This window comes from Pipistrellus kuhlii, unplaced genomic scaffold (genome assembly GCF_014108245.1).
Source record: "Pipistrellus kuhlii isolate mPipKuh1 unplaced genomic scaffold, mPipKuh1.p scaffold_m20_p_3, whole genome shotgun sequence".
NCBI lineage: Eukaryota > Metazoa > Chordata > Mammalia > Chiroptera > Vespertilionidae > Pipistrellus > Pipistrellus kuhlii.
Window position 1 is genome coordinate 48,985,557 of NW_023425529.1, and position 26,925 is coordinate 49,012,481.

General features: G+C 38.0%; 1 protein-coding gene across 24 annotated transcripts in view; it reads right to left on the reverse strand.

Moving 5' to 3' along the window:
* The window catches only part of R3HDM2 (R3H domain containing 2), a 144,073-nt gene that overhangs the window by 83,436 nt on the left and 33,712 nt on the right, over positions 1–26,925 (reverse strand). For 20 of the 24 annotated variants that reach the window (XM_045588171.1, XM_045588174.1, XM_045588169.1 and 17 more), the window contains one exon: positions 2,852–2,930. The exons of 3 other annotated variants lie outside the window; for them this stretch is intronic. In XM_045588171.1, the coding sequence (XP_045444127.1) occupies positions 2,852–2,900 (49 nt within the window). In that variant the 5' untranslated portion in view covers positions 2,901–2,930. Of the gene's footprint in view, positions 1–245; positions 268–2,851; positions 2,931–26,925 lie in introns of those variants that run through there. One more of the 24 variants, XM_036455960.2, reaches the window with a different exon arrangement.

Here is a 26,925-nt window from a genome sequence, read left to right on the forward strand (position 1 = left end):
TGGATCAATGCTCTCTCCACTGAGCCAAACCAGCTAGAGCTCCCTAACTTTGTTTTAATTATTAAAATTATCATTAGAACAGATATCAGGCTCTTATGCTCCATATTCTCAAATCACAATCAGCTCATACAGTCCTGGGAATTATATGTCTATCCTCTTCTCTACATTCTCCTCCCAACCCCATCCCACTATTATTAGAGAAACCATGCCCAAATGAGGAAATAATACATTTGCTCTTCACACACCATATGCCCCCATTCGTTCTCCCTCAGCTACAGATCTCTTTGAAGAAAAGAGGAAACAGATAATTACAAACTAGATGAGGAGACTACATTAAAAAAAACCCTGACCATTCTCCCCAATGGTGCTCATTAACATTCTAAAATCCACCTGACTTATAAAGTATTCCCTTTTCCTAGCATGCTTTTCACAATAATTGATGTAATATCTCTGGATGCAACAAGCAACTTTGATCCCTACCTTCTACTATTGTATATGGTGGTAAGTGAATGCTGAGAAGCAGAATCTGATGTAAGGTTTAAAATTAGCTTGGAAACTATATATTTTCATCTGGTTTATTCTATTGTGTATTGTTTTAATCATTTTTAGGTATACAGTTCAGTGACACTAAGTACAGTCACATTTGTGCATTATAGAAAACTAGAGGCCTGGTGCACAAAATTTGTGCACGGGGGGAGAGAGGGAGATGTCCCCTCAGCCCAGCCCGTACTCTCTCCAATCCAGGACCCCTAGGGAGACATCCTTCTCACAATCCTGGACCGCTGGCTCCTAACTGCTCACCTGTCTGCCTGCCTGATCACCCCTAATCATCTCTGCCTGCTGGCCTGATTGCCCCTCCTGCTGACCTGGTCACCCCTAACTGCCTCCCTGCTGGCCTGATCACCCTAACTGTCTCTGCCTGCCGCCTGATTGCTCACAACTGCCCCCCCCTTCCCTGCTGGCCTGGTTGCTCCCACTGCTACCCCCTGCCATTCTTGTGGCCCCACTCAGCCTGCTGATCAGTCATTTGGTTGTCCCTCACCAACCTCCCTGCCAGCCTGGTTGCCCCACGCTCTCTGAAATCAATAAAAATATATATTTTAAGTTTTTAAATGTGGTATTTCACATAAATCTTATTCTTTCACAAACATATGGAGGAAGAACACCACATCAATTCACACACTCAGAAGATACAAAGTTTCAGAGGTATATAATAAATATAAGCATCCTAAGATTTTAAAGTAGATCAGAATCAGTGGGAGAAAATAAAGCAAAAAATTAAATAAGTCAAAAGCTCAAAGAAAAAGCTCTTAATCTGAGGGAACATGTTTCCAATTTAGCCTATAAGCATCAAATTAGAAAAGATACTTCCTAAAAGGTTCAACAGAGTCAAATTTAAGTTTAAATATTTAGATTATATTTATATTCATTTTTCTAAAATCCTACATGGCTCAATATCCTACATGGCTTGAAAATCTCTCCTAGCTTCCTCAAAAATTACAGGTGATCTGAAGACATAAATAGTATTACCCTGCTTAATTTCTAAATATCAATAATAATGTCTAATGTTAAATAAGCAATTTAGATTACCATGAACTGGTATGTTAAAGCCTTCCCATGCATTAATTCTTTTAATCTTCAAAAAAACCCTAGTAGGTGGATGCTATTATCTTCATTTCATATTTTACATATGAAGAAACGGAGGGGTTAAGTAATGTGTCCAACGTCATAGAACCAGCAATTGGCCTACTTGGGAATTGAACTCAGGCGGCCTAAGTCAGAGTCCAAACACTTAGCCACTATACTTTTCAAAGAAAGAAGCTTCTAACAGACTATATAGCAGTGTGAGTGGGTAGGACAGGAGAGAACATCAGAGAGAAGTACATATAGTAACTTTTAGGCACAGAAATAGTCATTATCTATTTCACCAGAAAGGTCTTCCAACATAAGTCACATTTTTAATTATCCCAATCAGGATGATGAGAAATACTTTTGCAAAAGCAGTTTTTCTTCTTAAAAAAAAAAAAAAAAGGAAGGAAGGATAAAAAAGAAACTAAAATCTTTTCCCTGACCTTTTCAAAACCTTGATGGTTAGAAAATTAAGATAAAAAAAAAGAAGGTATTTTCATTTGAAATAAAGAGACTTAATAATATAATTGCTAATGACTGAAACATTTGATAAAGACTTTAGGTCTATTCCACCCACTCTGAAATGAAAGGAAAACCAAGTTAACAAAAACCTCATCTTTTAATTTCACAGCAGTTTTCTTCCCTCTCAAAGGCTGGCTATTCCATTCTTCGCTGCAGACAGGGAACTGCTGCCAGTGACGTCAGAGCAGTCTCCCAGCAACGATTAACGAGGGTTGTCCACCACAGGGGTTTCCTGAAAAGCTAGCAAGAAATTATCCACATATTTGCTGCAATATTGAGATGCAAGATGCAGTGGAATTCTCTTAACCCTTATAGCTCCAGTTTCTGGCAAGTTTCTAAATAGGTTATTCTGGAATGCTCTTGGTTTACCTTAGGGTTATCACCACCCCCACTTTCTTCTCTCCAAATAAATGAGAATTTTGTTAGTTTGAAATATTTATGGCTATAATACATATTCATATAATTGAATGACCATACAAATAAGACTGCACAAAGTAAGCTGAAAAGCAGACATTTCTCTTTTCACTTCACATATATTACTTAGAAAAATGAAAGCATAGAACAGAAAAGAGTATCAGGATAGAAAATAAAACAGTAAATTCTTAAAGGTATTGTTCCACATATGCTATCCAAACACATCCACAGGAAGGAAACCTTAAACTTTCCTAGGCTCTAAGTCTTCTGAATTTTTCACACTGACCTTTGCAGGCAGCCCTCCAGAGATCAGTGGTATTAAAATGGAGTTGCATAAAAAGGAGCAGGAAGCCCAAGCACTTAATCTAAAAAAAAGAGAAGTTAGGTTCATACCTAAGAATATATCTAACAATTTCTTCCTAAAGCTTTGCTTTGGCTCTAGACATTCAAAATGAGAGTTTTACTTTAACAACAGTGGCAAGAAATTTTATATAACCACCTATTTTTGAGGTCTGCTTGAACAGTGTACAAACTGCATGCTCAGGATCAGTGCAAATAAGATAGAAAAATTTCGAATTCCAAAACTTAACCTAGAATTATTCATAGATGATGAGTTCTAGAAATCTGCTTATGAGCCCTTTTCAAAATTTCATATTTAGAAAAAACCATTCGGTAAAATTCATTAGCAGTAGGATACATAGGGTTAATTAAGGCATGCTGCTTCAGCAATCCTGACTTTGACCCCAGCCTATTCTAAAGGAAACAAACAAAATAGCATCCTTATCATTAACATCTCATTTTGCTCTAAACTCTGTTCAATCCACCCAGTTATCGTCAAGGCATAGAACGCACCAGTTCTGATGGATTTTTCTTCTTCCTTTTCTGTCCCCTCCCGCTCAGAAGAAAAAGACTGCAAACAAATTCACTACGTCACTGGAGGTAGAGGGAATCCCATCTCTGCACTCTTTAGAAACCAAGCCAGCAAACAAAAACAAGCCAATTATGAGAGACAAACAAATAATCCCAAATAAGGAGCAGTAAACCCCCAAGGAAATTCTTATGATAACCTCAACAAGTCAAAGGCATGTTTTAGTAAAAACACTGAAAAAATTCCTCCTAAGATGTTCATAATAAAAAATAAAATAAAAAACCTTCCTAGAAACAGTAAAGGCAACACCGTTCTCTTATCACATTCAAAGACCAGGAGACAGTTACATAAAGACAGGACAGAGAGACATATTCACCAGCTGGGTGTGGATAGCTGTGGAATGACACAGTGAAGGATATTTATAGGGGATTCCCTGCTTTCTGCAATGTGCGTCAACAGCATCACCACAGAGAACAGAAATCACCACTATTTTCATAAGCTAAATCTGAATGAAACATCGCTTGAAATAGCCATGGAAGAGGTAAAATCTGAATATAAGAAAATTCCCAGCAAGCCTAGTTTTAAAATATTTTAAATAAAAAAACAAACACGAAAATGCCCCAAACCCCCTATAAAACGTAACTCTTGAACAATCCTCTCATTTCCCTAGTGTGTGTTATATAGTTAAATTGGCCAAGATACAAAATATATATTTCTAGCTTCTCCCCCATCCAGTCTGTGGAGTTCAAGGGCTTTTATATAAAGAAATAAAAATTATCCAAAACTCACCCCAGATGAAACCAACAGCAAGCTCACATTATTAATGGAGACCTCATTGTAAGAATCAGTTCTGCCGGAATTTTGCTGGAAGAAATTCCTTCTGGGAAACCTGTGCCTCTTACCCCTCCCACAGTCCCCGCTTGCACCCTTCACCCTTGAATGAAATGCTGCGTCTCCAGCAAGCTAATTGCTCTGACAAGCAGCTCTGAAGCAGTCCATGGCCCAGCTGTTCAGAGGGATGTCACCTAGAGCTCTGCCAACAGTCCACCCGTGTGCGCGCGCGCGCGCAGACACACACACACACACACACACACACACACACACACACACACACGCTGTAAGAGCACCCCCTTCCACCTCCTCTTCTCGCTCTCATTCAAGCAGTTCAGTGACATGCCTGCCTCCACACTGCTCTGAAGATGGCTTTTTAAAGACACAGCAGCAGCTCTTTTCTGCTGCACATATTGAGATGCCAAAATAGAGTCTTATTACAGAAGAACAATGAGCTGGAGATATGTATTGAATTAAAAGTTCACTTTTAAAATTATGTTGCTTTTTTCTCATCTGCAAAATAATTGAGGCCAGAGAAATGGTCTTTGCCTAAAAGCTACAGAGCTGGACTTTAGAAACTAAGACCAAACGTAGTTAAAGAGAATTTCTCCCCCCAGAAAGCTGTATTTGGTAAAATCATTCTTCATTTTGGGAAAGAAGGTAGGCAACATTGGATACTAGTTCTTTCTCCTGTATCTGTCCCCAAAAAGAGGGGGAGATGATTTAATGGGGAATGAGGAAACTATGAAGGCATCTGATAGAACTGATACAAAAGGATGAGAACACAGTATAAGGATGGGGATGAGGATAAATAGATTAAGGTAAAGTAAGTGGTACAAAGGACACCAAAAAAGAATAGTAATAGTTCTTGAAAGTATATATGGCTCTGGGACAGAAGACTTAGAAGTGACCTTAGGCCTTAATTTATAAGAACCTAAGGAAAAGTAATAATGATCTATTGCTGCAGCAAGTAATGGAAATTATAGGTGGTGCAAGGTCCGCAACTGCACAAAATAACATATGGGTAAAGTCTAGTCATCTTAAGAAAAACAACAAAACCTGTCACAAAGACAACTAGTCATTCATTCAACCACATATTTATTGTCTGCTTGTTTCATACTATGGGCCAGACACTATGATATGCCCTAGGAATATGAGATAGATTCATTAAGGGTCATACAGAAGAAGAAGAAAAAAGAGGATTCTGTTTTTTCTCAGAATGAGATGAGAGCCACTAGAGGGTTAGAAGGTAGATCCTGAAGGGCCAAACAGACCACTGAACAGAATCTGGCTTTTATACTAGCAAGATGAGATACCATTGGGGGTTTTAAAACAAAGAAATGGCATGTTTTTTATGTATATTTCTCATATGCCTTCAAATTTTTGAGTAATTACTAATGTAACAGAATTTGCAAAAAGAGTATAATAGTCATCTAGACTCACATACAGATCTAGGATATACTAGTATGTATGCAAAAATTTACACATATTTTTTCAGAACTTTCTGAAATGTTCTCATAATGACCTTTCATATCTAAAATAATTCCAAGTGTATCTCTCTTTTTTTTTAAAAAAAACAAATATATTTTATTGATTTTTTACAGAGAAGAAGAGAGAGGGATAGAGAGTTAGAAACATCAATGAGAGAGAATCATCGATCAGCTGCCTCTTGCACACCCCCTACTGGGGATGTGCCCGCAACCAAGGTACATGCCCTTGACCGGAATGGAACCTGGGACCTTTCAGTCCGCAGGCCGATGCTCTATCCACTGAGCCAAACCGGTTTCGGCCCAAGTGTATCTCTTTTAACAAAATGGTTACTCTGGTGCTCGCTTAGGCAGCACATGTACAAAATGGTTACTCTGAACTAAGAGAATAACCACTGGCCACTTCCCAGATGAGTTAATGAATAATATAGATGCAAAGCAGATATAAATATCTCTGCAAAAACTCAGAAAACTGAAATGGCTTTAGGATTACCACTGACTGAAGGTTGGATAGAAATTTCAAGCTGAACCTAACCAGGTCAAATGTCTGCTAAAATAAAAGTCAACATTCATTACAGCATTTAAACAAAACCCAGACCCTTGTAACTCAATATTCAAATTTTCCAGGACATAATCCAAAATTACTTGGCATACAAAGAACCAAGAAAATCTCAATTTGCATAGGAAAAGAGATTAACAGATACAATACTGAGATGACACAGATATAGAAACTATCTTACAGCTATTATAGTAGCTATAATAAAAATGTTCCAAAAATTAGGAAAAACACTCCTGAAACTATGGAAAGACAGAATGCCTCAGAAAAGAAATTGAGGATATAAAAAAGAAACAATGGGAATTTTAGAACTAAAAAATATAACAATCACCCTAGCTGGTGTTGCTCAGTGGTTAGAGTGTTGGCCCCCAGACTGGAGGGTCTCAGGTTCACTTGCTGGTTAAGGGCACCTACCTGAGTTGCAGGTTTGAACTCAGGGTATGCAGGAGACAACCAATTGATGTCTCTTTCACATTAAAGTTTCTCTCCCTTCTTCCGCTCCTCTCCTCCCTCTCCCCTCCACTCACCTTCCTCCCTTTCCCTTCCACTCCCCTTTCTCCCTCTCTCCTTCCCTTTCCCTCTTTCTAAAAATCAATGGGAAAAAAATATATCCTCAGATGAAGATTAATATATATATTTATATATACACACACACACACACACACACACATTAATTACATAAAACAACCAAAATATAAACATTCATTTGGTGTGTTCAATAGCAGAACAGAAATGACAGAAGAACTAGTGATTTTTAAGACATATCAAATATGAAAAAAAAAAGAGAAAAATGTTTGGGGTGTGGGACGGGAAACAGATCATCAGGCCCTAAAAGACAATACCAAAAACTAATATTTGGGCTATCAGTATCCTTAGAAGGGAGAGGTGTGTAAAACATTTGAAGAAATCATGGCTGAAAATGTCACAAATTTCACAAAAGACATAAACCTATGGAGTCAAGAAGCTCAATAATACCCAAACAGAATAAACACAACAAAATCCACTCCTGACTTCATCATGATCTAATAGCTAAAAGGTAAAGACAAAGAAAAATTGTGAAAGCAAACAAAAATGATGCACTGATTAATAAGGGAACACTTACCAGAAACTATGAAGAGCAAAAGAAAGTAGAACATATTTAAAGTGCTGAAAGGAAAAACAATAGAGAATTCTATATCCAAAGAAAATTATCTTTAGGAATCAAGATGACATAGAGATTTTCTCAGATGATAGAAAGCTAAAATAATTCATTGTCATACACCATCTATAAAAGAATGGCTAAAGAAAGTTCTCAAAAAGATGGGAAAGCCATTACCAGTTGGCTCAGTGCATAGAGTGTTGGCCTGTGGACTCAAGGGTCCCGGTTCAATTCCAGTTAAGGGTGTGTACTTTGGTTGCAGGCACATATCCAGTAGGGACTGTGCAGGAGGCAGATGATCAATGTTTCTCTCTCATTGATGTTTCTTTTTTATTATTATTATTTTTATTTTTTTAATTAAATTATTATCTGTGTACATATACCATTGCTCCCCCTCCAATACATTCCCTCCCTCCCCAGAGTTGTGTCCATTGTCTCAATGATGTTTCTAACTCTCTATCCCTTCCATTCCTCTCTGTAAAAATCAATAAAATATATATTTTTTAAAAAGATAGGAAATAATACAACTTCACTAGGAACACCAGAAACAACGAAAGAAAAATATAAATGCTAAATATCTGGTTACATACAACAGATTATTCTTCTCATACTTAGTTCTTTAAAAGCAATCAGTTTAAAAGCAAAAATTCTAAGATTGTAACATGGAGTTCTTAATATACGAAGGTAAATATAATAGAAAGACAACTATATTAAAGGGGGATAGGAAAGAAACCTATGTAGTGGTAAGGTTTTGACATTCCACCTGAAATGCCAAAATATTAATTCTAAGTAGACCACTAAAAGTTAGATGTGTATACACACACACACACACATATGTGTATGTATATGTGTTGTGTGTGTGTGTATATATCAATATATACTAAAAGAAGGAAGAGATCCCTAGAACAACTAATAAAGTGGATGCTGCATGGATATGTTCCCTGGAACAAACTGTAATTACAACTAAAATATAGAAAAACTTCCTGAATAATCAATGGAAGAATTTCAGTAGAGAACCCTGATACAGCACAAGATGGGTGGCTCCACAGGGAATTTTATGCATTGGCCCTTTAAGAGGTGCCTGAATTTCAACTGTCACTCCTTGGTTTTCCCAATGCTTTTCCCAGCCAGATGTTATGTGGGTACCCTTCTTTTCCGAGCCAGATGTTATATGGGTACCCTTCTCAGTTCTGGTACTCTCTGCTGGGGGCCCCAGCTTGGGTATTAGATCCGAGAGTTCTCAGTGGCAACCTTCCTCAGCTGAGATATCTCTCCAGGACTTCAGTTGCTGTCTGTGGGTACCCGGCCAGCCCCTTCACATCTCTACCCCTCCTACCAGTCTCTATGCAGTCTATACTTTAGGTCCTTAGTATCAGGGTTCTCTCCTGCAAGTGGACTGGAGCTGTGTGAGCAGAAGCAGGACTGGGGACTTGAGAGTTAGAGCACAGAAGGCAGACACCCCCAGTTTCCTGGGCTGAGTCATTCCCTCATGCAGAGGAGGACATCTTTCCCACACAGATATCTGCCTTGCCTGGGGGAAAGACAGTTGACCCACCCTATTGGAAAATACCTTGCCCTGAGATTATATAAGAGACTAAAAATAACAATTAGCCTCCAGGCAGAAGCAACCATTCACCCTGTTGAAAAAAAACTTTTGCCACACCTGAGGATGATTGCCAGGGTGCAATTCAAGTTCAAATCCTATCCATCTGTAGGCAGAAGTGGTCTCTGGAGACTGAGTCTTTGCCTGATCTAATTAGTCAGAAACAGCATTTGACACTCTCCTGCATTAGAGATTGGAAGGCATAGCAAATCTACCTAATACATAGTCACAAATCCCAAAAGACAGCCAAAATGAGGAGACAAAGAAACAATCCCCAAATGAAAGAACAAGAGAATTTTCAAGAAGATGAGATAAATGAAGCAGAAATAAGAAATTTATCTGAAACAGAGTTCAAGGTAATAATGGTAAAGATGCTGAACAGCATGAGAAAAGTTATTAGTAATTATGAAAAAAGAACAGTTGGAAATAAAGAATGACATAACACAAATAAAGAACACATTGGAAGGAATATACAGCAGATTAGGTGAAGTTGAGGATCAAAACAGTGAATTAGAAGACAAAGTTTTAAAAATCACTCAAAAAACCAAAAAGAAAAAACAGGAGGACAGCTTAAGGGCTCTGTGGGACAATATGAAATGTAACAATATTAGAATAGCAGGTGTTCCAGAAGAGGCAGAAAAAGAGAAAACATGTTTGAAGAAATGGCAGAAAATTTCCCTAACCTGGTAAAGGAAAGTCTCACAAGTTTAGGAGGCACAAAGAACCCTGAATAAGAAGAATCCAAACAAGCTCACATCCAGACACATTATAATTAAAATACCAAAAATTAAAGACAAAGAGAGAATCTTATAAAGGCAGCAAGACAAAAGCAAACTGTTACTACAAAGGAGCTCCAATAAGGTGGACACCTGATTTCTCATGAGAAATTCTACAGGCCAAAGGGAATAGCATGAAGTAATCAAGGTAATGGAAAGCAAGGATCTGAAACCAAGATTACTATATCCAGCAAAGCTATCATTCAAAATAGTCAAATAAAGAGCTTCCCAAACAAAAAAAATTAAGGCCAAAGGAGTAAATCACCACCAACCTAGCATTACAAGTAATGCTAAATAGACTGCTGTAATAAGAAGAAAAAGAGAGAGAAACCTAGGCATACAGAATTAAAATGGCAATAAATAGGTACCTATCAATAAAAACCCTAAATGTAAATGGAGTAAATGCTCCAATCAAAAGGCATAGGGTAGCTGAATGAACACAAAAACATGACCCAACTATAAGCTATCTACAAGATACCCACCTTAGAACAAAAGACACACACAGGATGAGAGTGAAGGGATGGGGGGAAATTTCTATGAAAATGGAAAAGAAAATAGAGCTGGAGTAACAATACTCATATCTGACAAAATAGACTTTAAAATGAAGGCCATCACAAGAGACAACAAAGATCACTACATAGTACTAAAGGGATCGATCCAACAAAAGGCTATAACCATATATGCACTCAATACAGGAGCACCAAAATATTAAAAAAACAAAACAAAAAACACACACACACAAAACCTCTAGAGAACTTTAACGGAGAGATCAACAATACAATTATAGTGAGGGACTTAAACATCCACTGACTTCACTGGATAGATCTTCCAGACAAAAAATAAGGGAACAGTGATTCTAAAGGACACGATGGATTAGATAATTTAATTGACATTTATAGAACATTTCACTCCAAAGCAGCAGACTATACATTCTTTTCTTTTTTCTTTTTTTAAATATATATTTTATTGATTTTTTACAGAGAGGAAGGGAGAGAGATAGAGAGATAGAAACAAGAGAGAAATAACGACCAGCTTGCACACCCCCTCTTGCACACCCCTACCGGGGAAGTGCCCGCAACCAATGTACGTGCCCTTGACTGGAATCGAACCAGGGACCTTTCAGTCCGCAGACCAACGCTCTACCACTGAGCCAAACCGGTTTCAGCTATACATTCTTTTCAAGTGCACATGGATCATTCACAAAGATAGACTACATGTTAGGGCACAAAATCAATCTCCACAAGTTCAAGAAGACTGAAATCATATCAAGAATCTTCTCAGATCACAGTGGAATGAAATTAGAAATCAACTACAGTAAAAACACCCCAAAACATTCAAACACATGGAGGCTAAATAGCATGTTATTAAACAATAAATGGGTTACCGAGATCAAGAAATAGAATAAATAAAAACTTCCTGGAAACAAAGGAAAATGAATAAAAAACAAGCCAAAATCTCTGGGATATAGTAAAAGCAGTTCTGCGAGAGAAGTTCATAGTGCTACAGGCACACATCAAAAAAAAAAAAAAAAAAAAAAAAAAAAAAAAAAAAAAAAAAAAAAAAAAAAAAAAAAAAAAAAAAAAAAAAAAAACACAAGGAAAATTACAATAAGCTATTTAACGCTACAACTTAAAGTACTCAAAATTTTGAGAATAACAAGAAAAGCCCAGAGTAAGTAGAAGGAAGGAAATAATAAAGATCAGAGCAGAAATAAATAACACAGAGCAAAGAAAAAAAAATCAATGAAACGAAGAGCTGGTTCTTTGAAAGGATAAACAAAATCAATAAACTGTTATCCAGACCCATCAAGAAACAAAGAGAGAGGACACAAATAAATAAAATAAAAAACTGAAGTGGAGAAATAACCACTGATGCCACAGAAATACAAACGATTGTAAGAAAATACTATGAATAACTGTATGCCAACACACTGGACAACATGGATGAAATAGACAAATTCCTAGAAAAACACAACCTCCCAAAACTGAATCAAGAAGAATCAGAAAACCTGAATAGGCCAATAACAACTGATGAAATAGAAGCAGTAAAAAAACAAAACAAACAAAACAAACAAACAAAAAAAAAAACCTCCCAGCAAACAAAAGCCCATGTCTGGATGGCTTCACAGGGAAGTTTTAACAAACATTCAAAAAAACTAACACCTATACTCCTCAAACTATTTCAGAAAATCCAAGAGGAAAGAACACTTCCAAACTCTTTTTATGAGGCCAGCATTATCCTAATTCCAAAATCAGATAAAGACACTACAATATCCCTGATGAACATATATGCTAAAATTCTCAACAAAATATTAGCAAATCAGATATAGCAATATATTAAAAAGATCATACACCATGACCAAGTGGAATTTATTCCAGGGATGCAAGGCTGGGACAATATTCATAAATTAATAAACATGATACATTACATAGACAAATTGAAAGACAAAATCACATCATCATATCAATAGACACAGAAAAAATATTCGACAAAATTCAACTCCTATTTTTTTAAAATTATTTTATTGGTTTTTTACAGAGAGGAAGTGAGAGGGATAGAGTTAGAAACATCGATGAGAATCATCGATCAGCTGCCTCCTGCACACCCCTCACCGGGGATGTGCCCGCAACCATGTTACATGCCCTTGACCGGAATCAAACCCTGGACCCTTCAGTCCGCAGGCTGACGCTCTCTATCCACTGAGCCAAACCGGTTTCGGCTCAACTCCTATTTTTTATAAAAACTTTCAGCAAAGTGGAATACAGGGAGCATATTTCAACATGATAAAGGCCATATATGACAAATCTACAGCAAACATCATACTCAATGGGCAAAAACTAAAAGCATTTCCCCTAAGAACAGGAACAAAAAAGGGATGTCCACTTTTACCATTCTTATTCAACATAGTACAGCAATCAGACAAGAAGAAGAAATAAAAGGCATCTAAATTGGAATGCAAAAATCTCATTATCTGCAGATGACATGATATTGTACATAGAAAACCCTAAAGACTCCACCAAAAAACTAATAGATTTAATAAATGAATTTGGCAATGTAGTAGGATACAAAATCAACACCCAAAAATCAATGGCTTTTTTATACACCAATAATGAATCCTCAAAAAGAGAAACTAAACAAACAATCCCATTTTCTACTGCAACAAAAAAATTTAAGATACCATATTTTTCTTTGTATAAGATGCTATTTTTTTCCTAAAATCATTAAGAGTAAAAATGGAGGGATGTCTTATATAGGGAAGTCAGCAGAGGAGGGAGCCCCATGGGTGTGTAGCTGCCCATACCTTTCAAACAGGCTTCCTCCAATCACAAGCCTTATTGTTACTGATGTCAGCTGATGCTGTAATTGGAGGTGGAAGTGGAGAGTGTGCAGATGCAACAGGAGAGTGAGCATTTTGAGTCCATAAAGATGTCAAAAAATAACAAGATAAATACCAGTAAGCGATTGTCTTACTCTGCAAATTTCAAACTGAATGTAATCAGCTATGCAAAAGAGCATGGAAATAGAGCAGCAGAGAGACAATTTGAATCTCCTCCCACTGATTATATGATCAGATAATAGAGAAAATAGGAAGAACAACTCCTTAAGATGCCAAAAAAAAAAAAAAGAGAAGAAGGCCCTAAGAGGAAAACCCAAAAAAATGTTTAAAATATTGATTTCTTAATTTGGGGTTGAAAAAGTGGGGGGCAACTTATATATGGGATAGTCTTATCACAAAGAAATACGGTACTTGGAATAAACTTAACCAAGGAGGTAAAAGATCCTAAAAACTACAGGATGTTGAAAAAAGTGATAGAAGAAGATATAAACAAGTGGAAGAATATATTGTGTTCATGGATTGGAAGAATCAATATTATTAAAATGTCCATACTACCCAAGGCAATCTACATATTCAATGCAATCCCTGTTAAAATACCAATAGCATATTTCACAGAGCTAGAGTAAATACTTCAAAATTTTATATAGAATCAAAAAAGACAATGAATAGCTGCAGCAATTTTGAGAAAGAAAAAAGAAGTTGGAGGAATCACAATACCAGATTTTAACTTATACTACAAAGCCACTGTAATCAAAATAGCTTGGTACTGGCACAAGAACAGGCATATAGATCAATGGAACAGAGAGAGAACCCAGAAATTGACCCAAGCCATTACGCTCAATCAGTATTTGACAAAGGAGGCAAGAGCATACAATGGAGTCAAGAATCTCTTCAATAAATGGTGTTGAGAAAATTGGACAGATACATACTAAAAAAGGAAACTAGACCAACCACCAACTTATACCATACACAAGAATAAACTAAAAATGAATAAAAGACTTAACTATGTCGTGAAACCATAAAAATCCTTGAAGAAACCAGAGGCAGCAAAATCTTAGACATCTCCTGTAGCAATATGTTTACACATACATCTCCTAAGGCAAAGGAAACTAAGAAGAAAATAAACAAATGGGACTAGATCAAAATAAAAAGCTTCTGCACAGCAAAAGAAACCATCAACAAAACGAAAAGGGTGCCCACTGTATGAGAGAACATATTTGGCAATGATACATCTGATAAAAGGTTAATATCCAAAATATAAAGAACTCATACAACTTAACAAAAGGAAGACAAACAATCCAATTAAAAAATGGGCAAAGGACCTAAATATAGACACTTTTCTAAAGAGGACCTACAGAAGGCCAAGAGACATGTGAAAAAATGCTCAGTCATTAATCATCTGAGATACAAATCAAAATGACAAGGAGGTAACATCTCACACTTGTCAGAATGGTTACCACCAACAAATCAACAAATGACAAGTGCTGGTGAGAATTCAGACTGATGCAACAATTATAGAAAACAATATGGAGGTTCCTCAAAAAATTAAATATGGAACTGCCATTTGACCCAGTGATCCCACTTCTAGGGATATATCCTAAGAAATCCAAAGCATCAATCAAAATGAATGTATCCACCCCTATGTTCATAGCAGCACAATTTATAATAGCAAAGATCTGGAAACAGCCCAAGTGCCCATCAGTAGATGAGCGGATAAAAATTTAATGGTACATTTATACCATGGAATACTATGCAGCAATAAAAAAGAAGAATCTCTTACACTTTGAGACAGCATAAAAGGATGTGGAGATATCATGCTAAGTGAAATTAGTCAGTCAGAGAATGACAAGTATCACATGATCACACTCATGTGTGAAATCTAAGTAACAAAATAAACTGGTGAATGGAGTGGATCTAGAGACATGGAAGCATGGACAGAGTGTAGAATTTCAGAGGGAAGGGGGGGAGCATAGGTAGGTGGGAGGTAATCAACCAAAGACCTTGTATGCATATATGCATAAACCACAGACACAGACAATGGGGTACTGAAGGCCTGGCGGGGGGGATGGGGGCAGGCTAGAGAGGGTCAATGGGGGGAAAAAGGAACATATGTAATACAACAATTAAGAATTATTTTTTAGATCAAAATCCAGAGAAACCAAGATGGCGGCACAGGTAACTGCCTAACTACAGCCTCACACAACAATTTTAAAAAATACAACTAAAATATAAAGTGGACATTATCCAGAACTATAGGAAAGTTGACTGACTAGAAATTCTACAACGAGAAGGAAAGAGAAAGCCAGAAAGAAAATCAGAGGAGCTATAAAAGCCTAAGGTACGGAGACATGTTGCGCGCACGGAGAGGATGGAGCGGGAGAGGAGGGGCGGCTGAGTGCCTGGCTGGCGTTCCCTAGCGGGAAGGAGATAAAAGCTCCGGACTGTGCTGAACCCCAGTTCCAACAGCACTGAACTCCAGTTCTGAGCAAGACCCTGGTGACCCAGACACATAAAGAGGGAATCTGAGCTAGATATAAGGTGGAAACTCAGGGGAGCGGTGAAAGGCAGAGTCCCAGAGTTGTGCACATTGCACCCAGAGGACAGACTGTTGACTGGGCTGATAGATTGCCCTAGCGGGAAGGAGACAAAAGCTCCAGACTATGCTGAGCCCCAGCTCCGACTGCACTGAACCCCAGTTCTGTGCGAGACCCTCGGGTCCCAGGCTCATACAGAGGAAATCTCGGCCATAAGGCAGAAGCTATGAGGAGTGGCAAAAGGCCCCCCGAGTCGCACACATTTCGTGCAGAGGACAGACTGTTGATTGAGCCGCTGGATTGCCCTTGCAGGAAGGAGACATAAGCTCCAGACTGCTCTTATCCCCACTTCCAACTGCACTGAACCCCAGTTGCAGGCTCGTTGGGGGAGAGACTAGACTGTCTGGTAGCGGGTGAAACTCTAGGGCACCTTTCTCTCAGAGGTGCTTGCAGCGAGTACCAAAGGACACTGAGGAACACTGAGACTCAGGAACCTCATAGGGCAGGGCTAACTGGAAGCCAAGGCTGTAGGCTCCACCCTGAAACTCCACCCCGAAACTCCACCCCATCCAAGCTGAGCACAGAGGCTCTTGCAGTTTTCCAAGTCTAGTCAAATAAGGCTGTCTCCTGCCATAGATACAGCTGATCCTCCCACCATACCAACTCAGGGAAGCAACGAAAATGCCAAGACAAGGAAACAGATCACAAACGAAAGAAATGGAGGACAAAAAGCGACTGGATATAGAGTTCAAAACCACGCTTATAAAGTTTTTCAAGAATCTCCTAGAAAAGGCCGATAAAATAAACAAGACCTATGAAGATATGAAAAGGAATCAACTAGAAATAATAAAGGATCAACAAGAAATAAAGAATACATTCTCTGAAATAAAAAATATTATACAGAGTCCTAAAAACAGAATGGAAGATCACAAGAATCAAGTCAAAGATTTGGAACACAAAGAGCCAGAGGACACTCCTCCACAGAAGCAAGAAGACAAGAGAATCCAGAAAGTTGAAGATAATGTAAGAAACCTCTAGGACAACTTCAAGCGAACCAACATCAGAATTATTGGGGTCCCAGAAGATGACAGAGAGCAAGATACCGAAAACATATTGAAAGAAATAGTGACAGAAAACTTCCCCCACCTGGTGAAAGAAATAGACTTACAAGTCCAGGAAGCACACAAAACCCCAAACAAAAGGAATCCAAAGAGGACCACACCAAGACACATCATAATTAAAATTCCAAGAGCAAAAGACAAAGAGAGAATACTATTGTAAAAGCAGCAAGAGAAAAGCAGGTAGTTACCTATAAAGGAGCACCTATATGATTGTCAGCTGATTTCTCAACAGAAACCATGCAGGCCAGATGGGAATGGCAAGAAATATTCAAGGTGATGAATAACAAGAACCTACAGCCAAAAATACTCTACCCAGCAAAACTATCACTCAGAATCAAAGGCCAGATAAAGAGCTTCACTAATAAAAAAAAAGTTAAAGGAGTTCATCACTGCCAAACCAGAATTATATGAATTGCTGAAGGGGGTTCTTTAGGAAGAGGAAGAAAATAAAGATAAAAATTATGAACAACAAATATGTAACTATCAACAAGTGAATCTAAAAAACCAAGGGAATTAAAAAACCTTTTGGGAAAAAAAATGAAAAATAAATAAAAATAAAAAACTTGATGAACAATATTAACTGTTGAATATAATAGAATCAGAGAGGTATGGAAGGGGAGTGGACTGACAATTCTCGGGGAAAAGAAGAGACTGAGGTGCAGGAAGAGACTGGGGATGCAGGAAGAGACTGAATATAAACTGGGCACCTATGGATGAGGACAGTAGGGGGTGGGGAAAGGGCAGAGGGTAGGGTGGGAACCTGGTGGAGGGGGAAAAAATGAGGAACTTTTGTAATAATATGAACAATAAAGATTTATTAACAAAAAAAAAATCAAAATCCACTTTCAAGCAGTGGGGGGGGGATTATTTTTAAAAAAATACTATGCCCAACAGGTATGGTTCAGTGATTGAGCGTCAACCTACGAACCAGGAGGTCATTGCAGGCTCAATCCCTATTAGGGGACATGCAGGAGGCAGCCAATTAATGATTCTCATCACTGATGTTTCTATCTTTCTCTCTCTTTCCCTTCCTCTCTGAAATAAATAAAAATACATTAAAAAGTCTATATATAGAAAAAGGCAGCTACAGTAACAGACATAATGACCTACAACTGGTCACTATGACGCCCACTGTGGCCAGTGAACCAGCCCTCTCGGGTTGGGGCCAGTGGCCAACCTCTTGGCCCCTTCCCCCTCCTGGCCTGCCCCTGACCGGACTCTCCCAACCCAATCAAGACGGCGCCTACCAGCCAAATACCCTCTAGCCAGCCGCACCCCCCATCAGCCTGCCCCACCATGATAGGCGTGCAGCTCCTCCCTCCAGCTACCCCGCTCTCAATACTACCCCCCAGTGTCAGAAGGAGAGGAGAGAAAGCAAGCTATTGAAAACCTAAGATATTGATAACCTATGTGAAGCAATAATGACAGAAAACTTCCCCTACCTGGTGAAAAAAATAGACTTACAAGTCCAGAAAGTGCAGAAGTCCCAAACAAGAGGAACCCAAAGAGGCCTACACCACAACACATCATAATGTTTTTTAAGAACATTTTTTTAAATATATATGTTTTTTATTGATTTCAGAAAGGAAGGAAAAGGGAGAGATAGAAACATCAATGATGAGAGAGAATCATTAATCAGCTGTCTCCTCATACCCCATAATGGGGATTGAGCCCACAACTTGGCATGTGCCCTTTACCAGAATCAATCCTGGGACTCTTCAGCCATAGGCTGATGCTCTATCCATTGAGCCAAACTGGCTAGGGCAGACACATAATTAGTAAATGCCAAGAGTTAAAGAAAAGAGAGAATCTTTTTTAAAATATATATATTTTAGTGATTTCAGAGAGGAAGGGAGAGAGAGAAAGAGATAGAAACACCAATGATGAGAATCATTGATTGACTGCCTCCTGATGCCCCACACTGGGGACGAGTCCACAACCAAGGCATGTGCCCTGACCAGGAATCAAACCGTGACTTCCTGATTCATATGTCAACACTCAACCACTGAGCCATGCCACCTGGGCAAAGAGAGAATCTTAGAAGTAACAAGAGAAGAGCAGTTAGTTATCTACAAGAGAGCATCCTTAAGACTATCAGCTGATTTCTCAACGGAAACTTTGCAGGCCAGAGGGAGTGGTAAGAAATACTCAAAGTGATGAATGGCAAGAACCTACAACCAAGATTATTCTGCCCAACAAAGCTATCATTTAGAATTGAAAGTAAGATAAAGAGCTTCACAGGCAAGAAAAAAACTAACGGAATTCATCACCACCAAACCAGTATTATATGAAATGTTAAATATTCTTTTTTTTAAAAATATATATTTTATTGAATTTTTACAGAGAGGAAGAGAGAAGGATAGAAAGTTAGAAACATCGATGAGAGAGAAGCACTGATCAGCTGCCTCTTGCACACCCCCTACTGGGGATTTGCCCGCAACCAAGGTACATGCCCTTGACCCGAATCGAACCTGGGACTCTTCAGTCCGCAGGCTGACGCTTATCCACTGAGTCAAACCACTTTCGGCTTGAATATCCTTTTTTTTTTTTCAGCTTGAATATTCTTTAAGAAGAGGAGAAGGAGGAAGAAGATAAAAAATATGAACAATATAATGGCAATAAATACATACCTATCAACATTTGAATCTAAAAATAAACAAGAAATTTAATGAAAAAAATAAACTGATTAATAAAATAGAATCAGAGGCATGGAAACATAGAACAGACTGACAAATCTCAGAGAGAAGTGGGGATGATGGGATGGGTTAGAGATTAACCAAAAATCTTATATGCATATATGCATTACCTATGAACACAGACAATAAGGGAGTGAAGACCTGGGGACTTGGGGAGCAGGAACCAGGTGGAAGGCAGCAAGGGGGAAAAATAGGAAGACATCTATAATACTCTCAACAATAAGTGTGTTTTTTTAAAAACTGAAAGACAGCTGAAACTGGTTTGGCTCAGTGGATAGAGAGTCGGCTTGCAGACTGAAAGGTCCCAGGTTCGATTCCGGTCAAGGGCATGTACATTGGTTGCGGGCAAATCCCCAGTAGGGGGTGTGCAAGAGGCAGCTGATCGATGATTCTCTCTCATTGATGTTTCTAACTCTCTATCCCTCTCTCTTCCGCTCTGTAAAAAAATCAATAAAATATATTAAAAACAAAAACAAAAACAAAACAAAACTGAAAGGCAGAACAAGAACAGACATATAGACCAGTGGAACAGAACAGAGAACCCAGAAATGGACACAAGCCATTATGCTCAATTAATATTTGACAAAGGAGGCAAGAGTATACAATGGAGTCAAGTCAGTCTCTTCAATAAATGGTGTTGGGAAAACTAGACAGATACTTGCAAAAAAGAAAAAAAAGAAAGAAACTAGACCACCAACTTACACCATACACAAAAATAAACTCAAAATGGATAGAGGACTTAAACATAAGATGGGAAACCATAAAAATCTTAGAAGAAGCCATAGGCAGCAAATTAGCAGACATTTGTTGTAGTAATATATTTAACAATACAGCTCCTAGGGCAATTGAGACTAAGGAAAAAATATACAAATGGGACTACATCAGATTAAGAAGTTTTGCAAAGCAAAAGAAACCATTAACAAAACAACAAGAAAGCCCACTGCACAGGGGAGAACATATTTGCCAATGTTATCTCCGATAAGGATTTAATCTCCAACATCTACAGGGAACTTATACAATTTAATAAAAGGAAGATGAATGACTCAATTAAAAAAAAAAGGGGGGGCAACGGACCTAAATAGAATATTTTCAAAAAAAAGACAGAAGGAAGGCCAAGAGACATGTCATTAATTATCCGAGAGATGCAAATCAAAACGACAATGTGATACCATCTCACACCTGTCAGAATGGCTCTCATCAACAAATCAACAAATGACAAGTGCTGGCAAGGATGCAGAGAAAAAGGAACCCTCGTGCACTGCTGGTGGGAATGCAGACTGGTGCAACCACTGTGGAGAACAGTATGGAGTTTCCCCAAAAAACTAAAAATGGAACTCCCATTTGACCCAGTAATCCCACTCCTAGGATTATATCCCAAGAAACTAGAAACACCAATCAGAAAGGATATATGCACCCCTATGTTCATAGCAGCACAATTCACCACAGCTAAGATTTGGAAGCAGCCTAAATGCCCATTAGCAGATGATTGGATCAAAAAACTATGGTACATCTACACAATGAAATACTACACTGCTATAAAAAAGAAGGAATTCTTACCAATTGCAACAACATGGATGGACCTGGAGAGCATTATGTTAAGTGAAATAAGCAGGCAATGAAAGAAAAATACCACATGATCTCACTCATTTATGAAAAATACAGAACATTATATCCTGATGAACCAAAAGATAGATACAGAGGGAGTAAAGCACCGAACAGTGTGTCAAAGAACAGTGTGTCAAATTATAGCGGGAGGCAGGAGTGTTGGGGATGGGAGGTAAGAGATTAACCAAAAGATTTGTATGCATGCATATAAGCACAACAAATGGACACAAGACACTGGGGGGGTGGGATGAGGGTATGCGACAGGGGTAGGGGAGGCTGGGGGAAGGTCAATGGGGAGGGGGGAAATATATGTACTACTATATGTAATACTAAACAATAAAAAAAAGAATCACAATAATAATAATAATAATTGGAATCACTGAGCAGTGCGATACCAGTTTCTCAGCCAATGGCATGAACCAAAAGCAGCAACAGAAGGCCAAAAGCCTTGTTCTGGTACAAAACATAAAGTATTTCATCATTACTCCAAGAATGAAAACCAAATCTATACCACTTTTTAAAAAAAAAAAGTTATGGGCAAATTCAGAGCTGGCCAATAGGGCAGGGATACAAACAATTTCTCTCCTTCTCCAGTTCCCGAATGATTGACAGGTATTCCCTTTCCACCTAGTGATATGAGAAGGGAAATATTTTAAAAAAAAATAAAGAATACAAAAGTAAGTGTACTCATACATTACAGAGGAAAAAAAGCAGCAACATCGAGAAAGAGAAAAATATTTTCATGAAATACAGGATGCAGGAGAAAAAAATAGATGAAGACAAAAGAGAAACACTACTTCTTATGCATCAGAAAACAGAAAAGAAATATCATTCAAAATAATTGTCTCCCTCTTAGGTTTTGCCATCCTTCTTCCAAGCCAACAGTCTTTAAAAGATGAGAAAACAGGTAATGAGAATACTTCCAAACAAATCCTCTACAACCCATACCCCAAGACCAGAGAATTTAAAAGTGCTCCCAGATAGTCATATTTATAACTAAATAAATCTAAATTCAATGCTGTGCTTTTCATAGGGATTCCTCCTTCAACTCCCCTAAAATTAAAACAACTGTAAAAAACATTAAATAACTGTCATCAAAAAAATCAGCATAGCATAATCTCTACCTCTGAGCATTTTAAGGGAAGAACATGGCATAACTTCTATCTTTCTCACTGCTGTCAAAACAAAATCATAATCTATCAGTCTGAATGCTTTTACAGTATATCAGAGATTGTGGCCTGTTCCCACACTGCCTTGCAGCCTTCCTAGGATGGGCCAGTGGGATTTAACATGAACCAAATCTGTCAACCAAGCTGAAGACAGACACATGGGTTCTAATGAGCAGTGGTGGAAAAACATACTGCTCCATTCTGCTCCAAACAATGATAAATAATTCAAGAAAAGAACTACCACAATACATAGCACAGCAGTCGGATTTAAAAATAGACCACAGGCTACAGAGCCTAGGTGGGAAAATCAGGAGTTGGAGAAAATGAATTTGTGTCAACAAATTCCCAAGCCCTTTGCTGGGAATACAGGATGCTGCTGTAACTGTCACTCAAAACAGATGACAGAATTCTAATGTACTTTTTCAAAAAACATGTATTTTTCAGGGATGTGGCAAATATGGTAACAAGAGAGCTAATAAACATTAGTGCTATCTGGCAACAGTAATTATAGAAAGGTAATCCAATATGGAAGACATGTTTTTAAGAAAAATTAGAAGGGGGGTAAAATTCTATTTTACATACCATCAAGTTCTAGGTCCAACTCAATTTGGGTTTTTACTTACTAATTATCCTCTAGTATTAAGGGTACACTCAATACAATACAAGATTTTTCTATAAAAATTTCCACCTCTAACAGATCTGATCATGCAACACATATAAACACAAGATTCTCTCCTGTTAACAAAAAGGGTAGCCTGAAAACGGGACAGAAGCTATGATTGTTCTTATCAGGTTTAAATTAAACTCCAAGTCTAACAGAATTGATGGATTTATAATTAGATGAGAACAGTCCAAGATTATGTGTGCATAGGACTGTACAGGTTTCAACTCACTCAAGAATGCTTCAAGTATGGGGTCTGATGAGGAGCATGGTTAATAGTCAATTCTGAGTTTGGTGTCCTGAGGATTATAAGAATAACCAGAACCCAAATGTATTCTACAACCTCAATAATGTGTATGATGAAGAAATACCATTTTACATCAAAACTGCATTTCCCGACCTGGCTGGTTTTGCTCAGTGGTTAGAACATCAGCCCTTGGACTGAAGGATCAAAGATTCAATTCCCAGTTAAGGGCATGTACTTTGGTTGTAGATTCAATCCCTGGCCCTGATCAGGGCGAGGGCTAGGGGAAACCTATGGATATGTCTCTCTCATGTCAATGTTTTCCTTCCTCTCTCTCTCCCACCCCTTCCACTTTCTCTAAATGGAAAAAGATATCCTCATTCCTCTGGTGAGGATTAAAAAAAAAAAAAATACTGCATTTCCCCATAGCCATCAAAATATACACCACTCTCTCTTCATAAGTCTGAGATAAATTCCAGACAACTGAAAATTTTAGGACCTTACAATGATGCCTAATCTACCTATAATATATGATACAAATAAAAAAAAAACATAAAAAAAAACATAGTCTGGTCCTTTTATATATTTCTTTATTCTAAATAGGCAAAACAAACACATATTTAAGAAATTCTTGTTCAGTATAAACTACAGACAAATACATAATAGACCCAAATGCTTCTGCCTCATTTATCTGTAGAAGAAAAATTGACACCCAGCCTGTGTAGCCCAGTGGTTGAACACCAACCTATGAACCAGGAGATCGCAGTTTGATTCCGTCAGGGCACATGACCGGGCTGTGGGCTTGATCCCCAGTGGGGGATGTGCAGGGGGCAGCTGATCAATGATTCTCTCTCATCATTTATGTTTCTATCTCTCTCTCACTTGCCCTTCTCTGATATCAATAAAAAAAAATTTTTTAAACAAAGGAAAATTGACTGTCTCCTCATACTATGCCACTTAAACTACACAAACATCATAATGCAGTTAATATAAGGGGAAGTTTCTTTTTTTAATTCTTAAATTCTCTAGATTCTAAGAGCAAACACTAAATAGTATTTTCAAAAGAGAAAAAGACTGGTTCATTTAAAACATGGACCATATAAGCATTTCTTCAGGCATGCTATAACAAGGCTGAATCAACTATTTTCCATCCCTGTTCTGCTCACCAGACAGTAGGCCAACACTCCCCTTCTCTGTAAACTCGGGCTTTCTTACTGTTGACAACGGACCGTCTGGTCACATGAACCTGGGTTAGAGTCCGGGCGCTAGTGCCACCCTTGGTTGTGGTAAAGAACATTTTCTGGGTCTCACACTCTAGACAGATTTTCTCTGACCTCCTCCTAACTTGCCTACCCCCTCCAGGCAAGATGTTCATGGGAACAAGAGAAAAAACCTACATAAAGCCCCTGACTCTACCATTTCCAACTATACCCTGGATCCCAGAATTCCCTGCCCATACAGTCTCAAGCCCACTTTTAGTGGATCTCTTCTTTTTTTTCTTTTTTCTTTTTTTTTTTTTTAATATTTTATTGATTTTTTACAGAGAGGAAGGTAGAGAGATAGAGAGCCAGAAACGTCGATGAGAGAGAAACATCGACCAGCTGCCTCTTGCACACCCCCTACTGGGGATGTGCCCACAACCAACGTACCGTATTTTTCGGACCATAAGACGCACTTTTATCCCCCCAGAAGTGGGGGGGGAAAGTCCCTGCGTCTTATGGTCCAAATATAGCCTACACATATACTTTAAAAAAAAAGTTTTTTTACTTGCCCGGCTCTGTGTGGTCTCTGTGTGCTTGCCCGGCTCTAAAATGGTTCTAAATGCTGCTGTTTACTTTACAGGGTTGATTACATGTGTTTATGACTGTGATGTTGGGTTTTAATGCACATAAAATATTTTAGGACACTATTTGTTTCAGAATCTTTTTTTCTTCATTTCCCTTCTCTAAAAACTGGTGCGTCTTATGGTCCGGAGCGTCTTATGGTCCGAAAAATACGGTACATGCCCCTGACCGGAATCGAACCCGGGACCCTTCAGTCCGCACACCGACGCTCTGCCACTGAGCCAAATCGGCCTCGGCGGATCTCTTCTTAAACTCTGTCTTCCCATAGACAATACCCACTATTATACATATTCCATGGTCTGAATGGTGAACAAGGGACAGATGAACAGTATAGAGGGAGACTAGATTTAGTGTGTCTTCCTGCACTATCCCATACTGTCTCAGAAGTTTGAAGAGTCCAAAAATTCTGGCCTCTAGGCCATTATGAAAATACACCTGTCCAGTTAGGAGGAGAAAAGTTTTTCTAATTTTTTTTTAATACTGACTTATAAATACTCCATATTTAGACATATAGAGTATGTGCTTCCATTCAGGCTCTTGTCTGGGAACTTAAAATTATTAGGAACAGGCCTACCTAACCCTATCACATATCAGCTGTGTGATTTCAGATTAGTAACTACCTCTGTAAGTCTCACTTTACTGACCTGTAAAATAAGCTAGCTAAAACCTACTTAATACAATGATATAATTTCCAAAATAATTCTGCAGGGTGCCTAATGCACAGCAAAAATGTGACCAATTAAAACGATTATTATTGGCTCTGCTATCATTCCTCTCCCAAAAAAGGACCATAAGGGCAAAAAGGTAGAGCCAATTTCAGAGAAACCAGAACCCAGCCATTTGTAGGTCTCATTTTAAGGATTTCTGTCATTGACTACATGGAGGTCTGGTAGTAGTAGCATTTTTCTTACAACCATCTCTCCCACAAAAATGTAAGCTCTATTTTTTTTTATAACTTACAAGAAAAGACAAATGTTACCTAAATTTATTGTGGTAATAATTTTGCAATATATGTCAAGTTATAACCTTAAATTTATACAGAGTTACATGTCAATTATATCTCAATAAAACTGGGGAAAAATTTAAGCTCTTAGAAAAGCAGGAATTTTTCCATTCTCTTCACTGCTACATCTCTCACTCTCAGTTCCTGGCATAATGAATAAGTATTGGTAATAAACTATTAACTACAAAAAGTAAGTATAGAATTGTTATCTGACACCTCGACACCAATATAATATGAAAACAAGCCTGGTATCACCACTATTTATACATGGTTATTTCACTTAGCTGCTTCCTCTAATTTCAAAACAGTTCCTTAAAATAAAATTAATGGAAAATTAAAGTATATCTTTAACGTGAGGACATTCCTTCTTTCTTCAACTTCATTTTGTTACCCACTTGCATAGGGATAATAATATTCAGTAATTTCATACATAATCCTACCAGAAAGGAAAATTCAATTAACTGAATTGTCCTAAAGCTCTTGTTTTAAGTGACAAGTATGATGGGATGCAGTAAAAAGAAGACTAAAACATTAGGTTAGAAAAAGTCACTTTCCTACATGTCTCTCTTGCTTTTGTGCCTAACCCCTTGTCTTGCAAATCCTAAGAACTCAAAGCAAGTCTACAAACTATATCCGGCACTTCATCAACCTCTCAAAAACATAGTTTGGTTTTCAAATTTCATTTTTTTTTTAAATTTCTTTAACATATTTATGTTTCTGATGAATGAATGCTCACTTCCAAACTAAAAGTTACAATACTGTAGCAGAAGTAGGAAATTTGGAATCAAATCTATCCTATAACTAATTGAAACAACCTTCACATTATACATGACACTCTCAGGTACAGAGAACATGGCTGGAAAAAAAGATAGCTCAGCAGCACATCA